We start from the raw sequence: 21,559 nt of genomic DNA, 5'->3' as shown, positions 1-21,559 counted from the left end.
TAATGATCATTTGATCTTTCATATATTTCTCCCATGATATACATAACGCATTATTCTTTTATCAGCATTCATCTGCCTAAGGTGACTTGCTAATTTCTTGATGGCAGGGAATCTTGTAAGTAGAATTATGATGAAAATCTTTGCTTAATAGAGATCTTTTATTTATACAATACAGCCATAGTCATATCTCACCTGGATGATTGCAATAGCCTCTAACTCAGTGGTTCTCATCCTTCCTAATACTGCGACCCTTTAATACAGTTCCTCATGTTGTGGTGACCCCCAACCATAAAATTATTTTCGTTGCTACTTCATAACTGTAATTTTGCTACTGTTATGAATCAAATGTAAATATCTGTGTTTTCCAATGGTCTTAGGCGACCCTGCTAGCTGTTCTCAACCTATGGGTCGCGACAACACAGGTTGAGAACCGCTGCTGTAGATCCTAAGACCATCGGAAAACACAGATATTTACATTACGATTCATTAACAGTAGCAAAATTACAGTTATGAAGTAGCAACAAAAATAATTTTATGGTTGGGGGTCACCACAACATGAGGAACTGTATTAAAGGGTCACGGCATTAGGAAGGTTGAGAACCACTGCTCTAACTGGTCTATCTACCTCTGCCCTGTCCCTCCCCTCCTCTTCTCCATCCTGCCCCCCCCACACACATACACACAAACAATAGTCAGAGATGTCATGCCCCTGCTTAAACTTTTCATCTAAAAGTGAACAAGACAGGCACAGTCCCTGCCCTCAGGAAGCTCCCAGCCTAATTATCTTCACTGCTAGAAGCAGTCTGAAACAAGGGTCCTTGTGCAAGTCAGTGATCTCGGGAGAAACCTGCAATGGAAGGCAGAAACAGGATGGGGCAGGAGAAGCTAAATTGAGATGCGGTTTCAGTGAGGCCTACCTTCAGTCTCATTTCCTGAGTGTGAGGAACACTACAAACAATGGCCCACGTGGAGGCAAAGGGGCTGGCCTTTTGTACACCTGTATCACTCAGTTATTAGTTGCAGCCTGCCCCCAAGGGAAGGGCATAACTTCTCAGGCATTTCTGGGCAAAGTAGCTCCCAGTTGCTGAGGAGACTTTATAGATAACTAGAGGCCCGATGCATGAAAATTCGTGCAAGAGTAGGCCTTTTGCACCGGCTTCCTTCCAGCACCTGGGACCTGGGCTTCCCTCCTCCAGCCAGCCACAGGCACCGGGGACCCTGGATGGCTTCCCTCGGGCCACCCACAGGCACCCGGGACCCCAGCTGGCTTCCCTCCAGTCCCAGCTTCATCAGGAAGGACGTCCAGAATGACGTCCGGAAGATGTCCGGTCTAATTAGCATATTACCCTTTTATTATTATAGATGGTACATCTGGACACCTGTTTCTCTATTTCCTAAACACTCCACACTAGTTCCCACCCCAGAGAAGTTACTGATCCCTTTCCCTCGATTCTCTACTAGTTGGAGCCTTCTCATTCAAAACTCAGATTAATTATCTCCTTCACAGACATAAAAAGACAAGTGGGATCCAACGCCTGGCTACCTTATCTGAGTGTGGCCACCATGTTTCTACCTCCCTCATTGTAGGAAGCGGTTATAGGGTTAAGCCTCGGACTGACCTGTGGCAGGATCACAAACAAGTTCCTTTGGAGGGCAGACCTCTCCCAGCATAATTAAGCCTGATCCTGTAACTGATCCCTAGATCTTTCCTGGGTAGCTAGTGGGCTGTGGGAGGGGCAGCAAGTGCTGCCAAAACAAGTGAAACTTACAAGAACATTGTTAATTGCCTTGTTTGTCCCTGATTATAAATAAAGCCTCAGCTTTGCAGTCTGGATCTGTTCTGTGGCCTCAGCCAGGCACAGAAAGATCCACCCAGCCCCAGCTTTCAAATCTATCTCTCCTCTCTTTATTTCTAATATTTCTCAATCCCTGGCTGCCTCCACTTAGAACCGGTTCGCAGAAAAGGGAGATCCCCGCCATGTTTGGCCCCCGCCGCATCAGGCCCCCGCAACTCATCAGCCAGTCTCTACCCTAGTGTCCTCTTTTGTGGTAAATATCATGTGTTTCATACGTTTATGTATTGTCTATTTCACCCAACACAATAAACTCTGTGGCAGCAGTTCACCACTGTAACCCTAGCCTAGAGCAGACTCAGACAAGTAGAAGATTCTTAAAAAAATATTTATTGAACTTGATAGCAGAATGAATGAATGCACACTATACCTGAGTTTTCCTGCAGTTCTTATTTTTCTGAAATACAACAAAATCCCACGTTCAGGGTGAAATGCATTCCTAAATGCTCTTGAGGAAACTCTCAAAAGTTCTCTTGAAAATAAAAATGAGATAAATAGGAAAGTAGCCCATGATAAGCTACTAGATATTAGGCATTATTTTTATCATTTAAAAAAATTTTTTTATTGATTTCAGAGAGAGGAAGGGAGAGGGAAAGATAGAAACATCAATGATGAGAAAGAATCATCAATCAACTGCCTCCTGCATGCCCGCTACTGGGGTTTGAGCCTGCAACCCTGGCCTGTGCCCCATCTGGGAATCAAACTGTGTCCTCCTGGTTCATGGGTGATGCTCAACCACTGAGCCACAACGCTGGGCTATTTATATCATTCCTGAACTCCTACAACTATTGGTGTCCAGGCTATGGAAACTCAGATAAAGACTGATGGCCTAATTTTGTTTAAAAGGAAGAAAGAAAGTATGAGAGGAGGAGAGGAAGAGAGGAGAGATCATTTAAATACAAAATACCATTGTTTGATTAATAAAATTGGCAATAATTTGGTCACAAATTGCATCCTGAAAAAACTACAAATCAATTAATTTTATACTGAATATTCTATAATAAACCCATCTGATATGTCATCTGACTGCTTTGTTTGCTACCCTCCTGATGCATATTAACTCTCACTGAACAGGCAGACTTGCAAGGTTGAAGGAGGGAATACTCATGTGACACCTATTAGCAGCTAAATCTGTGGACATAAAAAGACAAGTGGGATCCAACCCCTGCCATCAGGAGTTTACATCCCAAAAGGCTACACAGACTAAATCAAGCCTTTTATCCAACAAAGAAAGGAAAGTGTAATTCAGATAAAACTTATGTGGAAAACCTTCAAGGAGGAAGAAGAGGTAGCTTCTGAGTCAAGAGTCTGAAAGGCAGGTCAGAGCTCAAAAGAAAGAGTATGTGAATACATTGCCAATGGAGAAAACAGTGGGAGAAAGCACAAAGGTGTGACAATGCTTGGAGAATTACAGAAAGTTGATGAGGGCATTTAGGAAGGTAGGAAGCTGAGGAAAAGGAGAAAAATGAGGTGGGGGATCAGAAGCCTGGGGTTGGAGGAAACATGACCTGCTGGGGAAGCAGGGAGGCTGTGGTGGGCTGTGGTGGGCCATGGGCTGTGAAGATGTGCTGGAGGACCTTCAGACTATAAATTCCGTAACAGAAAAAGAACCCCTGATAAATGTACTTACTTTTTTATTGCACAAACAGTATTATAACAAGAAAAATATTTAAAAGGCAAAGAATCACCTACAATCATATGCCCCATGTCAGTTTTCATTTGTTTATATTCTTCCAATTCTTACCCATGTGCAGACATGTATCTACATACTTACAGTTACAGATTAAACTAGAGGCCCGATGCACGAAATTCATGCACTCAGGGGGCGGGGGTCCCTCAGCCTGGCCTGTGCCCTCTTAAGTCCAGGAGCCCTAGGGGGATGTCAGGCCTAAGCCGGCAGTCGGACATCCTTAGTGCTGCTGCGGAGGTGGCAGAGGCTGTGCTCGCCAGCTATGAGCTTGGCTATGCTCACCCACTGTGAGCTCGGCTTGTGGCTGAGTGGCGCTCCCCTTGTGGCAGCACATTGACCACCAGGGGGCAGCTTCTGCATTAAGCGTCTGCCCTCTGGTGGTCATTGTGCATCATAGCGATTGGTCGTTATGCCCTTCGGTCTATTTGCATATTAGCCTTTTATTATATAGGATTGTTTTGTGATCACCTAGCATCAGAAGGTACACATTTTACAATTTTTTTAGTAATTATTCTTTTTCTGCCAGCATAAGATTGATGTAACATTATTTATATACCTTCTCTACTGGTGAATAATCACTTTTTATACATATACTAGAAGCCCGGTGCACGAAATTCGTGCACAGCGGGGGGTTGTCCCTCAGCCCAGCCTGTACCCTCTCCAATCTGGGACTCCTGGAGGGATGTCCGACTGCCCGTTTAGGCCTGATCCTGGTGGGATCGGGCCTAAACGGGCAGTCAGACATCCCTCTCACAATCCAGGACTGCTGGCTCCCAACTGCTTGCCTGCCTGCCTTCCTGATTGCCCCTAACCGCTTCTGCCTGCCAGCCTGATCACCCCCTAACCACTCCGCTGCCAGCCTGGTTGATGCTTAACTGCTCCCCTGCCAGCCTGTTTGCCCCCAACTTCCCTCCTCTGCCAGCCTGGTCACCCCTAACTGCCCTCTCCTGCAGGGTTGATCACCTCCAACTGCCCTCCCTTGCAAGCCTGGTCCCTCTCAACTGCCCTCCCTTGCAGGACGGGTGCCTCCCAACTGCCCTCCCCTGCTGGCCATCTTGTAGTGGCCATTTTGTGTCCACATGGGGGCAGGATCTTTGACCACATGGGGGCAGCTATATTGTGTGTTGCAGTGATGATCAATCTGTATATTACTCTTTTATTAGATAAGATAGAGGCCTGGTGCACGTGTGGGGGCCAGCTGGTTTGCCCTGAAGGGTGTCCCGGATCAAGGTGGGGTTCCCTTGGGGCGTGGGGCGGCCTGAGCGAGGGGCCTGTGGTGGTTTGCAGGCCGGCCACGCCCCCTGGCAACCCAAGCAGAGGCACTGGTATCTGGAATTTATTTTCCTTCTACAATTGAAACTTGGTAGCCTGGAGCGGAGCCAAGCCTGCTGCTCCCTCCGGGGTGGCAGCCATTTCTGTGGCAGTTAATTCACCTTCTACAATTGAAACTTTTTAGCCTTAAGCGGGTGAGCCCGGCCAGGGTGTGCGGAAAGCTTTGCTTCCCCTGTTGCCGCCGGCAACCCTGGCCTGCTCTCTCAAGCTCCATTCTGCCGCCATTTGTTTGAATTTGTTTACCTTCTATAATTGAAACTTTGTAGCTTGAGTGGAGGCTTAGCCTGCAACAGCTATGGAAAGCTTGGCTTGCTCTGTTACCTGGGAAACCTTGCTCTCTGTGGCTGTAGCCATCTTGGGTTGGGTTAATTTGCATACTCGCCCTGATTGGCTGGCAGGCGTGGCTTGGCTGGTGGGCATGGCTTTTGTAGCAGAGTGATGGTTAATTTGCATATTACCATTTTATTAGAGAGGATATATTTTACTATTATCATCACACAGCACTTTCTTTCCTTCACTTCTACTTGCTAACACTGAATTTCTGAGAGTGAGGCTACTAGGTCAAAGAACACAAATATTTGTGAAACACATTGCAAAATTATTTTCTCAAATGGTTACACTATTTTTTATATCAACAGTATTATACAATTGAACTGGTTTCATCAGTACTTTGCAAGCATCAGATATTATTAGTATTCTTCCCTCTAATTCAGTGGATATAAAATACTATGTTATGCATATTTTTAAATGCATTCCTCTGATCACTAGGTAGATGCACGTTTTCTCTGCAAATTCAGCCTGCCCATAGCCACTCACTACACCACACCACCACCATCCTTCAGCATTTCTGAACTGGAGCCTTGATCTTTTCCATGTTGATTACTACAGCACTTGGGTAATAGAGAACTTTCCACCCATTTGTGTCCAAAAGTCAGTAGTATTTCATGGCTATAGGCAGCCTTGCCTTCGTTAGATAGTTCTAGTAGCAAGGTTTGATGGTATATATGAGAACGGGACTAGATAAGATACTATTAGGAAGAGTCCAGTGAGAGGTGATAAGGGCCTAAAGTGAGATGGTGTCAGTGCTCATAAAAGACAGGAATCTCTGTAATGGTCATTTTGGAGGTGAAAACAGGACTTTACAACATAGGGCACAAGTTCAATCTAGAAGCTTCTGCGAGGGTCTGGCCTACCAACCACAGGATAAATAGCTTTACTCATATTTCTAAGTTGTCCTAACAGAGATTCATTTAGCTGAGGAAGGGAACTGCAGCCCATTTAGAAGCCTGGATGACTTTGTGGTAGGATAGGGCAGTGCAGAGCCCTGGGCCCACATGGATGAGGAGAGGAGAGGGACTGGGGGAGGACAAGGAGAGAAGAATCAGGACTTAAGAGAGATGCTCAGAAAGAAGGTGCTGTAGAGTAGCTCTCTGAGTGCCAGCCCTGTCCCTGCTCTTCCCATGCATGCTAGCCACATCCTCATAGCAGCTTCAGGCATGTTTCCCATGATGGAGGGAGAGCAAGTCATGGGAAGTTAAGCAGCTGGTCAGAAGCAGAGCAGATTCCCACTTACATCCCTGGTCCCAAAGCCTCTGTTCTTAACTATCACACTGTGCTGGGACAAGAGGACCAAGACCAGCTCTCCCTGCCTAGCAGGCTGCCAGAGGAATTCCCAAGCAGGGAGGCGGAGGGCAAGTGAACCACAGAGCTGGGCGCTCTTGCTCAAGTCCACATGTTCAGTAAACCAGACCTTCAACTAACCCTTCTTATCCAGTTTCTCCAGGTTATTTTTAGTTGACACAAAATAATATTGATTTTCTAATAAAGATCCTCATTCAATGGGCAAGAAGATGTTAAAATGTTCATTAATTTGGAATCTGTGTCAGTAACCATTAGGCTGAAATTTAGAGAAATTAAGACCCCTTAGGGAGGATTTATAAAGACAAAGTTCCGTCAACCAAATCCATTAGCACCAGTTACAGATCCTTGGCTAATAACAGACGACTGACTGTGCAGAGAAAACTGGCAGGGGACATATGCATGTACATAATGATCTTTTATAATAATAATTGGTTGTTATAGTTATAAAAAAGGCACACATATTCTGAAGGTTCTTTACATGGCTGTTAAGGACTTCTTACTAAAGTAATTGACTCCCAGATAATCAAAAGACGCATATTTCTGCTGAAATACGGACCTTTCAACATGCGGCACAAAGATTCCTTGTGGAATAGTGGTTAGAATCATGAGCTCTGGAGTCAGGCAGCCTGAAGTCGCCTTAAGCAAATCACTTAACCTCGCTTTTCCTTTGTCTCTAAAGTGGGGGCCAGAATACTTGCCCTATAAAGTTCTGGCACATAGTAAGTACTGGATAAGTGTGGGCTACTGAAAAATTACAAATGCATCTTTCAGCAATTATTCTGATCTGGAACAGGTACTAGTTGGGACACTGGCTACATGCTACCTGGGCCATAGGAAAGTCACCACCCACTCCAAGTTCTTACTCTATTACTAGAAAAAAAATTCTCTATTTCTAACCTTAACCTGTTCTGTTGAAAATATTATTTTGTATTATTTATTTAAAATAATAGCCACAAATAAAAGCCAGCCACAAGTTTGACATGCTTGTTAGGTGCAGAGAATACAATTAATAAAAACAAAACAGGCAAGAATCCCTCCCCTCATAGAGCTTCCAACAAAGCAAGATCTCTGGGCTGAAGTGGCATCGGGACCCTCCCCTTCTACAAAGCCAACCCAGCACTCTGCAATGACCCCATTTCAGGGTCTTTGTACCTCCTAGGTATACAGTTCATGTAGAATCTGATGTCAACACCCCATGGGCAATTCCCAAAGCCCACTTCCCCCTTCCAGTCTCATAAAGTGTCTCTCTAAATACTAAGTACCCTCTTCCTGCCCCTCCCCATTAACTGAGCCTTGATCAAAAAAAAAAAAAAAAAAAGGCCAGCATCTGGTCTTCAGAACAATCCCTAAACAGCCCCCCCCCCAAAAAAAAAAAAAAACACCAAACAAACAAACAAAAAAACCTGTGTACTTCCACCTGGCCCACAGACCCCTCCTGGTCATCTCCTCAGGAGGTGGAAGGCAAAATGCCATTCATTCTCCCATGATGAGACTTCAGCCTAGAAAACAAAACAGACTCATCTTCCAGGCACATTTTTCAGATACCCAGTGATGCAGAGGAGTCAGGGAGGAGGCATTATGGCTCAGCAGGTGGTAGAAGGCATCTGGGCTACATAGCTGTCAGAGGGAAAGAAGACCCAAAGCAGAGTGGTGGGTCTGACAACCAGAGGAAATTTACAATTTTGAGAGCAACTGCAACAGAGTTCATAAGCCCAATTTCAGATGGCCCAAAGGCCATAGGAAAGATCAAGAACACAGGTTAGGACCAGCTATGATTAGGAGAGATGCTCATTCCCCTAGGAAGGGAGAAGAGCAGAGGTGAGCATCCTGGCAGAGAAGAGGTTAGGACTGAGGAGGGAGCTCTTGCCCAACAGCCCCATGGAGAAGGAAACAAGATGAAATGCCAGGAACTGCAAACTGAAAAGAGGTGTTCAACTTATATTCTGGCACATAAAACTTAGTGGCTTAAAAAAACACACAATCATTTCACTTGGTAACAATTCTATGGGTCAGGAAATCAGGCAGGGCTCAAGTGGGAAGTTTCTATCTGCTACCTCGTCTGGAGTCATTAGCTCAGCTGTTTGAGCTGGAATGGAAGATACCAGAAGGCTTCCCTTACATGCCTGGCACCTTCATATCACTCCTTCCCTCCCCTTAACCCTTCTCCCTCCTTTCCTTCCTTTTCCCTCCCTCCCTCCCCAGCTATATTGTGCTTCCTAACAGCACAGTGGTCTCCGGAGCTTCTCTCTTGCACAGCAGTTGCCTTCCAAGAGGGAGCTTTCCCAGGAGTGAGGGTAGATACTGAAGATCTCTAAGGCCCAGTCTTGGAAAATCTTGCAGCATCACTTCTGAAACATTCTATCGATTAAAATAGATCAATGAGAGCTAGCCCAGCTTCAATGGCAGCAGGAATAGAGCCCACCTGTGGTTAGGAAAGAGCCAAGGTCACACTGCAGAGCATGTGAGATACTGTTGCCACCATCTACCCCAGGAGGAAAAAGGGTTAGAGCTCCTAGTTGTAGGGGTAGAGTTAAACAGATGAACTGAAAGATTCATTCATTCAACGCATATTTATTGAAAGTCTACTATGTACTGTCCTAAGTTCTATACAATAAAAATAGTCCTTGCCCTTATGGAGCTTACATTCCAGTACAGTGACAGACAATAAATGCATAACACAAAGTCTAGTGGTTGCTAAGTGATATAAAAATACATAAAGCATAGAAAGGAACTTAGTGGTAGGTAGTGGGGAGACTTCTGTTTTGGTCAGATGATCAAGGAAGTCCTGGGTGTGTTTTAGGAATACTGAGGAGGTCAGTGGGGCTGATTCATAGTGAGCAGAAAGAAGAGTAGAAGGATGTAAAGTAGGCAAGAAAAAGACTACCAAGAGTCTTATAGACACAGGAAGAAATGGGATTTTTTTTTTTAAGCATAGTGGACAGCCACTGGTCTGGCTTCTTTTCCCGCTGAAGGAAGCTTAGTTTTTAATAGCAATCCATTCTCACAAACCAATAATACTCTTTCCCTGCTCTAGGAAAGATGAAGGAAGGGGAGATTACAGAATCCACCATCATCCTTGAGCCCTGTGGCTGATCCTCAGATCACCAGGCTTCCCCTCTGGATTTTCAGAGCTGGGGGATAGTGTCTTTGTTATACATTTGACATTATAGTAACTAGAAGCTACCCAAATTTGGTCTGACAAAAAAAAAATGGTAAAAGAATGCTGCAAAGCTCCAGATGGCTTTGTAAATTAAATTAAACTGACAACTGGCCTAGGAACTTTCCCCATCATAATTACACTACTGATCATTAACATTTAAAAGAGATTGCAAACAGAATCCTGGATGTTGCAATAAATTATCGTCTACTCGGCATGTTCTATGAACCAGGTGTCCCTAGAGCCTTTTGAGACTGTCTGATATTATTATTTAAATGATGTTGTTCTGCTCTTTGGTACATGGGAGAACATTGGGGGTGGAAGTTGGGGCAAGTATGTGTGCACCTACAATCTACACTATGGCCCATATATCTAAAAATGAGTCTGTTACAACTCCCCTAACTCCCAAGGAACCCTGCCTTTCGTCATAATTTGAATGAACCAGGTGTCCCTGGAGCCTTTTGAGACTGTCTGATGCTGTCATTTAAATTATGTTGTTCTGCTCTTTGGTACATGGGAGAACATTTCAGTCCAATTTAGTCTTCATCTTAGCATGCTACAAAACCCTTGAGGGGCTCCCATCTCCCATCACTCCCCAATGGACCACCCACCCTGAGCCACCTGCACCTCTCCTAACACACAGGCTCTGAAGCATCACTAATAATAGCAACAATTTATTAAACACTTAATCAGCACCCTTTACCATGCCAAAATCTTTGCACTAATTCAGTGCACCACCAATACTGTCATCCCCACTTCACAAACAAAATAGATATGGCTCAGAGGTAGAATCAAAATTTAAACCAAGATCTGTCTGACTTTCCAGCCCAAACTCTTTGCACTCCTCTTCATCAACAAGCCCTTCCTAACTGTCTCGGTAGCCTGATTATAGCCTCCATAATTCACAAATCCATTCTCTAAGAAGTCTTTCATCACTTTATCACTGTTCCTCACATCCCCTCTTGGGCTGGATGTTATTGTATCGCATTCTGAGCTAAACCCTGTTATGGCACTAATGGAGCTTCAGTGAATTTTCCTGTTTACCTGTCTGTTTCCCCGACAAGATTTTTGGCAGTGGATGAAAGCAGTGGCTCTAGCGCCAGCTGCAGGTGCAAGTCGGGCCGACGCTGGCAGTGGGTGCGAGTGCCAGGCAGGACCGCGGCACATGGGAGCAAAGAATTTTCATTAACCACCAGAGGCTCGCCCTGATGACAGTGACTGGTGCCCCACCTGGTCTGGTGCCCCCACTCACTTGCTCCACCATCCCGCCTGGCCAACGCCCACCATGTTCTGCACATGCCCCCTGGTAGTCAGCGCACATCATAGCGACCAACTGTTCCTGTTGTTCCACCGTTCAGTCTATTTGCATATTAGCCTTTTATTATATAGGATTTGAGAAGTCTTTCTGACTAGCTCTGTCAACCTAGCACTGTAACTGGACAATCAATGGGTCCGTGCTGCCTGTCACTACTTGAGGCAATTAAGCAGAGACAGGGTTGAGTCATATGAGTGTTTATTCCAATACTGCTGGCAATATGGGAGAGCAGCAGGTCATTCACAAAAATCTGCTCTCCACTCCACCATAAGCCAGCTGCTTATATTGGGTAGAAGGACAAAGATTACATGGGGAAGTAGGCAAAAGGGTATGCCAAATGGGCAATTAACAGGCAATGCAGGCTGGAGATTTGCAAAGGCCTGCAGGTATTCGAAGCCTGGGGTCTTCAAAGGGCTGGTGATATGAAAGGGGTGCATTTTCAGGTGAGCTTCCAGGTCCCATATGCAACTCCCAGCCAGGTTAGAATGTGCTTTCTTTAATCAGAACAAAGCAATCACGGTTAACAGAGCATGGTTAATATTTCTTACAATTATAGCTGGTCCTAATATTCTATTTCTGCCCCTATCAGTACTACAATTATTGTACAAGTTGGAAGCTGTGTTTTATATTTCAAGGAAGCATTATCTAATCAGATTTGGGGATCAGAGAATTACCTGAAACTACAGCTCTTCCTGGCAAGATGTCAGTGTCAGGTGGGATTTGGCAAAAGGGCTGAGATCCTAATAGGTCCTCCAGTAAAGTGATTTTTGGCCAGTCTGTATTTTTCGAGGTTATAATCAGGCTTAATTGGCCTTCACATTAACCTGGTTCCTGGCAGAGTGGTGACCATTGCTGAATCAGCTGCTGCTGCTATGGTCTGCTTGCAGGAGAGAAAGCCCAGGCTTCACCTTTACAATGATGACTCACACCTTTCAGGGAGTTGAAGTTGTCCAGGAAACTGTCTTTGAGCCCTTACTCTTGTGTATTCCTGATTTTTATCTTCACTGGGCAGAAACACAGAGAATTGAGAGTTCTAACAAATTCTTAAAACATGAGGTCTCCGGGCCTTAGTGGGCTTAGAGAAATCACTGTGGTGCCTCCTGCTTTGGTATGTCTGCCTAATTTTAAATCTACCTTGAGGAAACACAGGATAATAGTTTAAAACATTGTCCTTCAAGTCAGACTGGTCTGGATTCAAGTCCAGACCCTGTCATAATTACCTTTGTGATTATAGGCAAGTTACTAAATGTATCTATGCCTCATGCTTCCGTATTTAAAATAGGGATATAATAATACTCATCTCAATAAATGATGTGAGGATTAACCGATATAGTGACTAGTAAGCATGGAACTTGACACAGAACACATACTCAATAAACATTAGCTGTTTGTTCTTTGTAATGATAATAATTATTATGGTATAGATATTTTCAGGATTGATGTCATTACATTGGTAACTGCATACATAGAAAGTAAACAAGCTTCATCGAATCCAAAAGGTACTCCTCAAACCCTACTTTAACCTCACATTTCAATCTTCTTCTCCACAAGAGGATAAGAGCCTGGTTTAGTTTTCATCACCTCTCCCTGTTTTCCCTTTAGTAAAGATGTGAAGACAGATAAGTGTTCAGCAAACCCTGGGTAACAATGGATTTGTTATACTTAGAAATTATTCTGGGATAATGAGTCAAAGAGAAAATCATGAAGCAAATATTAGAGGCTTTAGAAGAGCAAGCAATTTATCACTCAGCATATGTTTCTAAGCACCTATTATGTGCAAATCATAAGGCTGCATAATCTTGGGGATGCAAAGATAGTTGGTTCCCTCAAGGAGCTTAAAAATAACAGAAAAAGAAAAAGGAGATCAGAAGTAAACACAGTAGTATAGCTATTCACAACTTGACCATGAACCATGACTTCCAAGTGAGTGGACCACAGAATAAGACCTAAAGGAGTCTAACATCTCTCAGGGGGCTGAGGGACTTGGTAGGACTTAAAGGTAGAAAAAAAGTTTGGTCTCAAAGACTGATTAGGAATTAAACCAGAGAGAAGCAGGATGGATTGTCCTTGAACACATGGGGTGGAAGGTGCGGTGGGGGGGTACATATGCCATGTTTGGGAACATGTTGGGTAGCATGGGAGGAGGGGAAGGCTCAGAAAGGTGAGTAGTTGAAGATAATCCAAGGTCTGCTAGAAGCTGCGTCCACTTCTCCTTTGGTTTCAAGCTAGGGCAGAGCCCTAAGTGGGGTAGAGAGAGTCACTGCCCAGGTATGGAGAATGACGTTTGAAAGAGCAGAGGCAGCCATCTGGAGCCAGCTAGAAACTCACTCTGAGCCCTAATAATAGCCAGGCATCCAAAGCACGTGGGACTCTGGCCATAACAACATGGCTAGACTGTAAAATGAATCACCTCTTTAGCACCCTCTGGGCTCAGTACTATGGGAGGCTCCGGATGAACCTGGAAAACCACACACTTAGCATTCGCCTCCAGGAGGTCCAACCAAGAACACCTGCCACTCTGTATGCCCTCAGGAAATGGCTCACCCACAACTTTAGAAGTCCAGCACTATTTGTTTAGATCCCTGCACCCAAAAGACTAAGCACAGGTGGTTCACAAAATCCTTCTTTCTCTGGCAAGGGAGAAGCTGCTGAGTCCTCAGAGCAACCTACCAATTTGAGACATTTGTGTGAATAACCCTCTGGAAAGTTGGAGGTTTGCTTAATTTCAGGTGGGAGAGAGTTTTTCATGTCCTGATGTCCCTGAGAAACAGGAACAGAGAATTGTCTTTGAGAACGGAGCAAGCTACTCAACTCAGTAAGTGCTATCAAATCACCATGGGAGTGAAGAGCCTTCTGCAGTGCCCATCTCCTCTTGCTGCCCAGTAGATTTCCAGAATGGCTCAGTGAGCAGCTTCCCAGGAGGACCTCCAGCTGTGGAAAGAACTAAGAAGCATGCCAGGGTTTGTCCTGCTTTTGGGTGCACAAATGGAAGAGGAGGTAGGGAAGGCTGTTATCAAGCAAGACATCTGTACAAGGATTCAAATGCAATCTTCTGGCAATGAAGAGAGTGTCTTTCAGGGGTGATCAGAAATGGAGAATTTTTAAGGTGGTGCTGGGAAAAGGTGAGGAGAGGGAGGCCAAGGCAATGTTAATGAAACAAGGAACCAAAAATCCCCTTGAACTAAGTCCAACCCCTGCCATCGTCCGTGGCTTGGTTCTTGAGCAACCCCTTCAGATGATGGTATGAATTTTCCTGATAAAAGCCTTAAACTCCTAGTTCAATTGACTTTGGGGATGAAGTTGTTATTGTTTTCAAATCTACCACTCCAATAGTGAAAATAAATTTAGTGGCAACATGAACTCAGTCATTTACATATCCATCATATCCCCAAGAAAGCAAGCAAACTTTCAGCCTCTTGTACCCATGTGCCTCTTCCAGATATGGTGACATGGCCAGAGTGCTGCACACAATGAGACAATGAGTGAGGAAAGTCACTCTGGTCCTATAGATGGCCCCAGGTTTGCAGTCTGAACACAGAAAATTTCCAGCTGCACCACTTATTCAAACAGTACTTCCTGAGAACTACAGGAGCCCTCCAGGAGTTTTCTCTCTGGTAGAGGATCATTCAGACATACAACCTTGATAGAAGGTAGACAATAAGAATTGCATGAGAGGAGAGAAGGAGAGATTCTCACCTTAGTGGATAGGATAAGCTTTCATGGGAGAGATGGTTATTGAGGTAGACAAAACTTGGATAAATGGAGATGAGAAAGAAATCATTAACAGGTAGCAAGAGATGCCCTGAGCAGAGGCTCAGAGATGGTCAAGCTTGTGGCAGGCTCTGAGAAGAGCTTTACTAGATTTTGGCCAGAGAACAGAGATGGAAAGGAAAAGATCAGGAATAAAGCTGGAGCAGAGCTGGAAATTAGGTTTTAAACTCTATCACCTTAGCTCTGTTCTCTTCTTGTTTTACCTTCCTTCATTCTCTTTCACTTGCTTCCTTTCTCCTCAACTAAAATCCCTTCCTCCAATTATGCCTCAGTCCTTCCATGCATCCCAAGCAGTGCAAATGAAGTTGACATGGGATTAACACAGAACTTGTAATGCCTTGAAGAGGGAAGGTAGAGATAACTGTCCTCCCCAGCAGGACACAGCCCAGTCACAGGAATGGGCTGGAAAACCATATGAGCATCTGAAACTGCAGGGTCACAGAGATGCTCTCCTGCTTGGCAGACAGAATGAGATAGTGATATGACCAGGAAAAGATGCAGGAAACCTGAGTTGAGAGAAGCAATACAAGGAAGTGATGAAAATGTCTGATCTGGAGACAGATCTGAAAAGTCACAGACCATCAGCTTATAATGGGCATAATTATTCTCACCTCATTGTTTAAGGTGGATTAAATGAGAAAATATTAATAATGTGCTCAGCACAAGGCCTGATCCATATGAGTGCTAAATAATTGTTTGCTTTTTACTGTTTTATTTATGACAAAGAACTAAGACCAGGAAGGGCTAAAGTCAAAGCCAACGAAATCAAGATAATTCCAGAGAGAACGTACTGGAATGGAAAGCACCATTGAGCTCAATCTTATGAGATACTCCAAGCAGGAAATTCAGATTGACCGTCCACACCAGGCGTCCTCAAACTATGGCCCGCGGGCCACATGCGGGTGTTTTTGCCGTTTTGTTTTTTTACTTCAAAATAAGATATGTGCAGTGTGCATAGGAGTTTGTTCATAGTTTTTTTTAAACTATAGTCCGGCCCTCCAACAGTCTGAGGGACAGTGAACTGGCCCCCTTTAAAAAGTTTGAGGACCCCTGGTCCACACTAAGAAAGGCCACTTGATGATTGGTACAATGGCAGTCTCCCTTTCTTAACCACAGTCCCATCAGACCTCAGTGGGGCCTTTGATAGTTTATCTGTATAAAAGAAAGTTATTTTCTCTATAAGCATTGGATTTCATAAAACTTTCTCAGCTAAGTTATTTTTCAGCTTAGCAAATCATTCATTGTCACATATTTGAGGCCTAGTGTCAGAAAGAAAATAATCTGTGCTTAAGGGATATGGAAATCACACAGCCTCAAAGCCTCTGAGCTCAAATGTAGTCCTCTTCCCCTTTTAAGGTGGAGGGGGGAGGAACATCACAGGGGGAAGAGGAGTGCCTTCCACAGGTTCAGTAACCTACACAGCTCCTCAATGACAGAGGGTTCCATAATCAGGGTACAGCTGATTGGACCTGATGGTACCCTGGCAGCACTAGCAGAGATGAGCCCATTTTGAGCTAATTGCCTGGAAAAGTCAATCACTGGAGGATGAAGAAGGAAGGATTGGATAGAGTGGCCTAACCCACCTGGTTGGCCTACATGGACCTTTCAAAAGGCACTAACACTTCAAGAAATTGTCTGTTAAAACAACATGGAGGTCAGACAAAGAGTAGTGCTGTAGGGAGTGAAAAGGGGCGGGCGGGGGGAAGAGGAAGAGAGAGAGAAATAAAATGGGAAAGGAACGGAAAGTCATGGGCTCATTTTTATTCATCAAATACAAATATAGTGCTTACTCTTTGCCAGGTATTGTTCTAAACACTTGACAAATACTCAGTTAACTATCATTACTGGCCTCGTTTTACAGAAGAGGGAAGCTAAGCATAGAAGAATTAATGACCAAAGAGCACATAGTCAGCATGGGGCAGGGCCAGGATTTGAACCAGGCAGCCTTGCACCAGTCCATGCACTTAACCATACCCCTATCAGGAAAGTCTTAGACCCTGTTATAATGTGAGTATCTGGCCCAAGGATGTTAACATCCCGTGAAACAGCCCTAAAAAACACTCAGTTGTTAGTGAATGGTTATAGCTCTTCAACTATCCTTAAAATGTCAGATATTTCCCTGTGAATGAACATAAAGTGGAGAAGAAAGTTAAGGAAAATGGTTTTCCCTTGGCCATCAATAAATTAAAAGCAAAGTAACAGCCAACATTTGGCCAATATATACAAGAGTTCTCCTATACCAGCATTATACTCTCACTATGTCACTAGGGTCTGGGAGGAGGAAGAAATTCAGGTGAGATATTATCAGAAAATTAGTTTTGGGTAGAAATGTTGTTATATTAACCATAAAAGCTGGTCAAATGTGCCACCAGAGTAACTGGCTTGGGAGGATTCAAGAACCAACAGCCACATACATCCTGGTCCCTCTGACTCTCAGATCATTTCCCAGTCTAGCTCATCCCACTAGTCTCCTTTCCCATTATAGGGACTTCCGTCTCAGAGATCTCTGCTCTCTCTCTCTCTCTCTTTGCAGTTTAATTTATCTTAGCTCTCCCCCTGCTCCCTGCCCAGTTCCCTGGACAATCCATCACAATGGTGGATGTGGTTTGATTTATATTCTCTTGAGGCTGCTTAGCTCCATGTAAGCCCACCTTAGCAGATTCTCAGCTCCAGGCATTGAACACTCCCTGCTATGAAGAATGTGAATCGCCAAAACCGGTTTGGCTCAGTGGATAGAGCGCCGGCCTGCGGACTGGAGGGTCCCAGGTTCGATTCCGGTCAAGGGCATATACCTTGGTTGCGGGCACATCCCCAGTAGGGGGTGTGCAGGAGGCAGCTGGTCGATGTTTCTCTCTCATCGACGTTTCTAGCTCTCTATCCCTCTCCCTTCCTCCCTGTAAAAATCAATAAAATATATTTTTTTTAAAATGTGAATCATGTCACTGGGAAAATGGAAGTGGTTACATCAGTTTTCCCTAGAATAACTTTCATAAAAGCATACCATGACCTCAATCCAGATGTTTTAGAGGCAGGAATAGCCTGGGCAAAGCTCTTGGTGTCACCCAGCCTTTGACTGTTGCATCCTTCTGTGAGCTAGATGCCAAAGAATACAAGCCCAAGACAATAACAATTTTCTGAGTTCCCATTTTATTCTAGCTGTATGCTTTTCTTCCATCTGTTCCTCTCTGACCCTGCTTTTGAAAATCATGCCCCTGCCCCAACCTGACCCCCAGTTCTTCCTGCATTTGTTCTGTGGCTGAGAGCCATTTTGGTTATGGTGTTCTTTGTATCATGATGGTATGTCTCATGTTACTCTCATCTTCCTTGGTTCAGTGGTGATAATTCTCTGTTCAAAAGCACAGTAGAAAAAATCCTTTGATACACATTAAACTCTATGTCATGAAGTTGTCTTTGAAGGCCTGCCACAAATACAGAAAAGTGCCTATATAAAAATAAATAATTTGGTCTTCAGCTAGCTATCTGCTACTGTCAGCTTTCTGGGAGCATTAGAGTATAAAGTCTGTAAACAAATAAATAGTATATTTGGAGCTAGGTTGTTTTATTATGGAGCGAAAAATTTAGCTGTGGAAATTAACAAAGATCTCATCAGAGGACAGAGTCCTTAGAGAACCCACTTGTTTTAGTAGGGATCACCATCTTCCTCCAAGGCAGACAAGAGCAAAAGGGAATGGTTTCCACTGTGTCCTCCCCTCCAGCTCTGCTGCCCAATCCGTCATGCTGAGCTGTTTGCAGGAGGCAGCAGAAGCAGCAAGGATGGACTCTCCCAGACACAAAGAGGCCAATGCGGGGAATTAGGACTGGAGTCCTGCCAGAGCAGCTACATGCAGGGAGCCATTACACATCCACATGGTCTTCTGCTATTTCATGGGCATATGTCCCACTATCTAATCAGATTGTCCGCTTCTCCAGAACAAGGCCATTGCAGCACCCAGAGAAGGCTGGCTATTAAAAACAAAACTGACTGCACCCCCACACTCACCATCCCTCTGTGGCACCTGTGTTGTGACCAGGCTCTCAGAATTACCTAAACATTCATATGATTGTCTTGCTTGCTCCACTTTTCTGTGAGCCAGAAAGGACACAGGAAAGCATATCGTCTGCTGGCCTGGGGTTCCTACCTGGGTCAAGGAGAATCGTTGCGATGGGGTTACTATGTATAAAGCTACTCAAAAAAGCCTCGTTTGTAGCTGATGTCTGAATTACACTGAGTGGCCAGATTATTATGATCTCTGAATGCATAATAATCTGGCCACTCAGTGTATATCCTATATAATAAAAGGCTAATATGCAAATTGCCCCCTTGACTAGGAGTTCGACCAGCAGGCAGGCCGGCCAACCACCCATGTCCCCTCCCCCTGGCCAGGCTGGCCCGGACCCCACCCATGCACAAATTCATGCACCGGGCCTCAAATAGATAGATAGATAGATAGATAGATAGATAGATAGATAGATAGATAGATAGATAGATATAGATGATATAGATATAGATTAGATATAGATATAGATATAGACATAGACATAGACATAGATATATATATCTATATCTATATATATATATCCCCACATACACTGAGTGGCAAGATTATTATGCATTCAGAGATAATATCTGGCCACTCAGTGTATAGTATTATTAAGGGATGCTGCAGAGCCAAATAAACCTTTGATAATGACCTCACAGGTCACTTGGCTGCTGCCATGAGTTCCCAGAAACCAGAAACAAGAATGTGTTGCCATCTGCATTGAGAATTTTTTTAAATAGCTTTATTTATATTGTTCTTATAATGAAAAGGGAATGTTTCCCAGGAATTATTGTACATGTCCCCTTAAAACCCAAAGATGCAAATGAGATGAAAACTGGCATGTTTATACTGCAGGGTAATCAGATGGAAACTCAACCCCTTTGAAAAATACCCAGTCTATCTACTCTAGTCTATGGGTCCCAGCTCCTATCCTGAGTAGGGCTAAAGAGCAGGGCTACCAAAGCACATAATGGCTTTCTCCCATCACAGGAGAAAAATAAGAAAATGAGTATAATTTTCTCAAATGTAAACTGTGTTCTCACAAAATACTTAAATATTGCATATTACCAGTTTCCATGGGTCAGGACTCAGAATCAACTAACAATTGACCAAGTACAACAAATATATGTGTGGTTGCATGAAGAAACCAGTCAATTTGCTGGATCAAGCAGAAAAAGGGTGAATCCAGAAGTGTCTCATGGACCACGTGAGCAGAGTGGAGTTGGGCTCGAGAGGGTCAGACACTATCTGAGCCTCTTTCTTCACTTAATTCTTCCCCCCCCCCTTTTTTTTTTTGTTTGGAAGTGGTACTTTTTGCCAGGTAGCAGTTGGCAATGTACTCTTTTTTTTAAATATATTTTATTGAGTTTTTACAGAGAGGAAGAGAGAGGGATAGAGAGTTAGAAACATCGATGAGAGAGAAACATCGATCAGCTGCCTCTTGCACACCCCCTACTGGGGATGTGCCCGCAACCAAGGTACATGCCCTTGACCGGAATCGAACCCAGGACCCTTCAGTCCGCAGGCCGACGCTCTATCCACTGAGCCAAACCGGTTTCGGCCTTTTTTCCCCTTTTAAACTGGCATGTTTTGCTATTTAGTCCACACAGTAGAAAATGTCTGCCCAGATCTCCCAAGGTTACATGTTAACACCCCTGGAAATAAAGATACTGCCTTCTCTTTCAATCAGTTTCCAATACCCTGGTGAGAAAACCTGATGGGCCCAGTATAAGTCAAGGCTCTACCCCTAGTCCAATAAGCTCTATCCAGAGGGCTGAGATCAACAATACAAAATGGCCACAAGAGGTCAGCCATGTAAACTGGGCAATTCCAAGAGAGGAAGATGGTTTTAGAAGCTACTGCATGGGGATACAATGTGTCAGTGCTCCAGCATATCACAAAGAGTCCACTAACCCAAGCCAAACACCACTGAAATTCAGTGGGGAAATACTGAGGAGTATCAACAAGTCCTCCAGAAACACTGCCAGTACTTTTTTTAAAACTACATAGCAATAGAGAGGGGAAGCTTTCTATAATATCTCATTTAATTCTATAAGACATTATGACAGACTCTGTTTTACAGATGACAATACTGAGTTTCAGAGAGGTTAAGTAGATAAACCAATGTCACGAGGCTAGTAAATGGTAAAACAAAACTCAAACCCATGTGGACTCCAAAACCCCATTCATGCTCCATCCATTCTTTCATGTTGACTCCCAGATGAACTCTGCCCAGAGATAAGTCTCCCTGGATTGGAGATAATAATTTATCTAGAAGCCAGCTGTCATTTTCTTTGTCTGAGACTTCTCTGAGCCTTCAGTTTGCCAAGCACTGATGTAGCCAGTCCTGTGAGGGCTCTGGCCACTGTACAAAGACCCCCCAGCATCCCCAAATTAGAAGGACCCAGCAGGTACCTGACCCAGATGCTCCTGCTCTAACACACAGGCAAACCCCCAGATAGAACATTTCAGCCCTAAGTCGTATACTGTTCAAGTGCTACTGATGTCATTTCCTGTTTGCATTTTGTTTTTTGTTTTTGTTTTGTTTTTACAGTTCGTTGCTCATCCTAACTGTCAGCAGCAATTGCTTACCATGTGGTATGAAAATCTCTCAGGCTTACGACAACAGTCTATTGCTGTGAAATTCCTGGCTGTCTTTGGAGTCTCCCTAGGCCTCCCTTTTCTCGCCATAGCCTATTGGATTGCTCCGTGCAGCAAGGTACAGATTGTTTAAGGTGCATGTCTTCGCGGTTATTTCTT

The 21,559-nt window shown here is 44.1% G+C and overlaps 1 protein-coding gene across 1 annotated transcript in view; it reads left to right on the top strand.

Annotated features, from left to right (window-relative positions):
* TRPC7 (transient receptor potential cation channel subfamily C member 7) overlaps positions 1–21,559 on the top strand; it is a gene marked incomplete at both ends in the record, with an annotated part of 121,249 nt that overhangs the window by 46,329 nt on the left and 53,361 nt on the right. The window contains one exon of the mRNA XM_079772659.1: positions 21,354–21,518. Coding sequence (XP_079628785.1) covers positions 21,354–21,518 — 165 coding nt within the window. The remainder of the gene's footprint in view (positions 1–21,353; positions 21,519–21,559) is intronic.

Source organism: Cnephaeus nilssonii, assembly GCF_951640355.1.
Source record: "Cnephaeus nilssonii genome assembly, chromosome: 5".
NCBI lineage: Eukaryota > Metazoa > Chordata > Mammalia > Chiroptera > Vespertilionidae > Cnephaeus > Cnephaeus nilssonii.
This window is presented reverse-complemented; position numbering and strand designations above follow the sequence as displayed.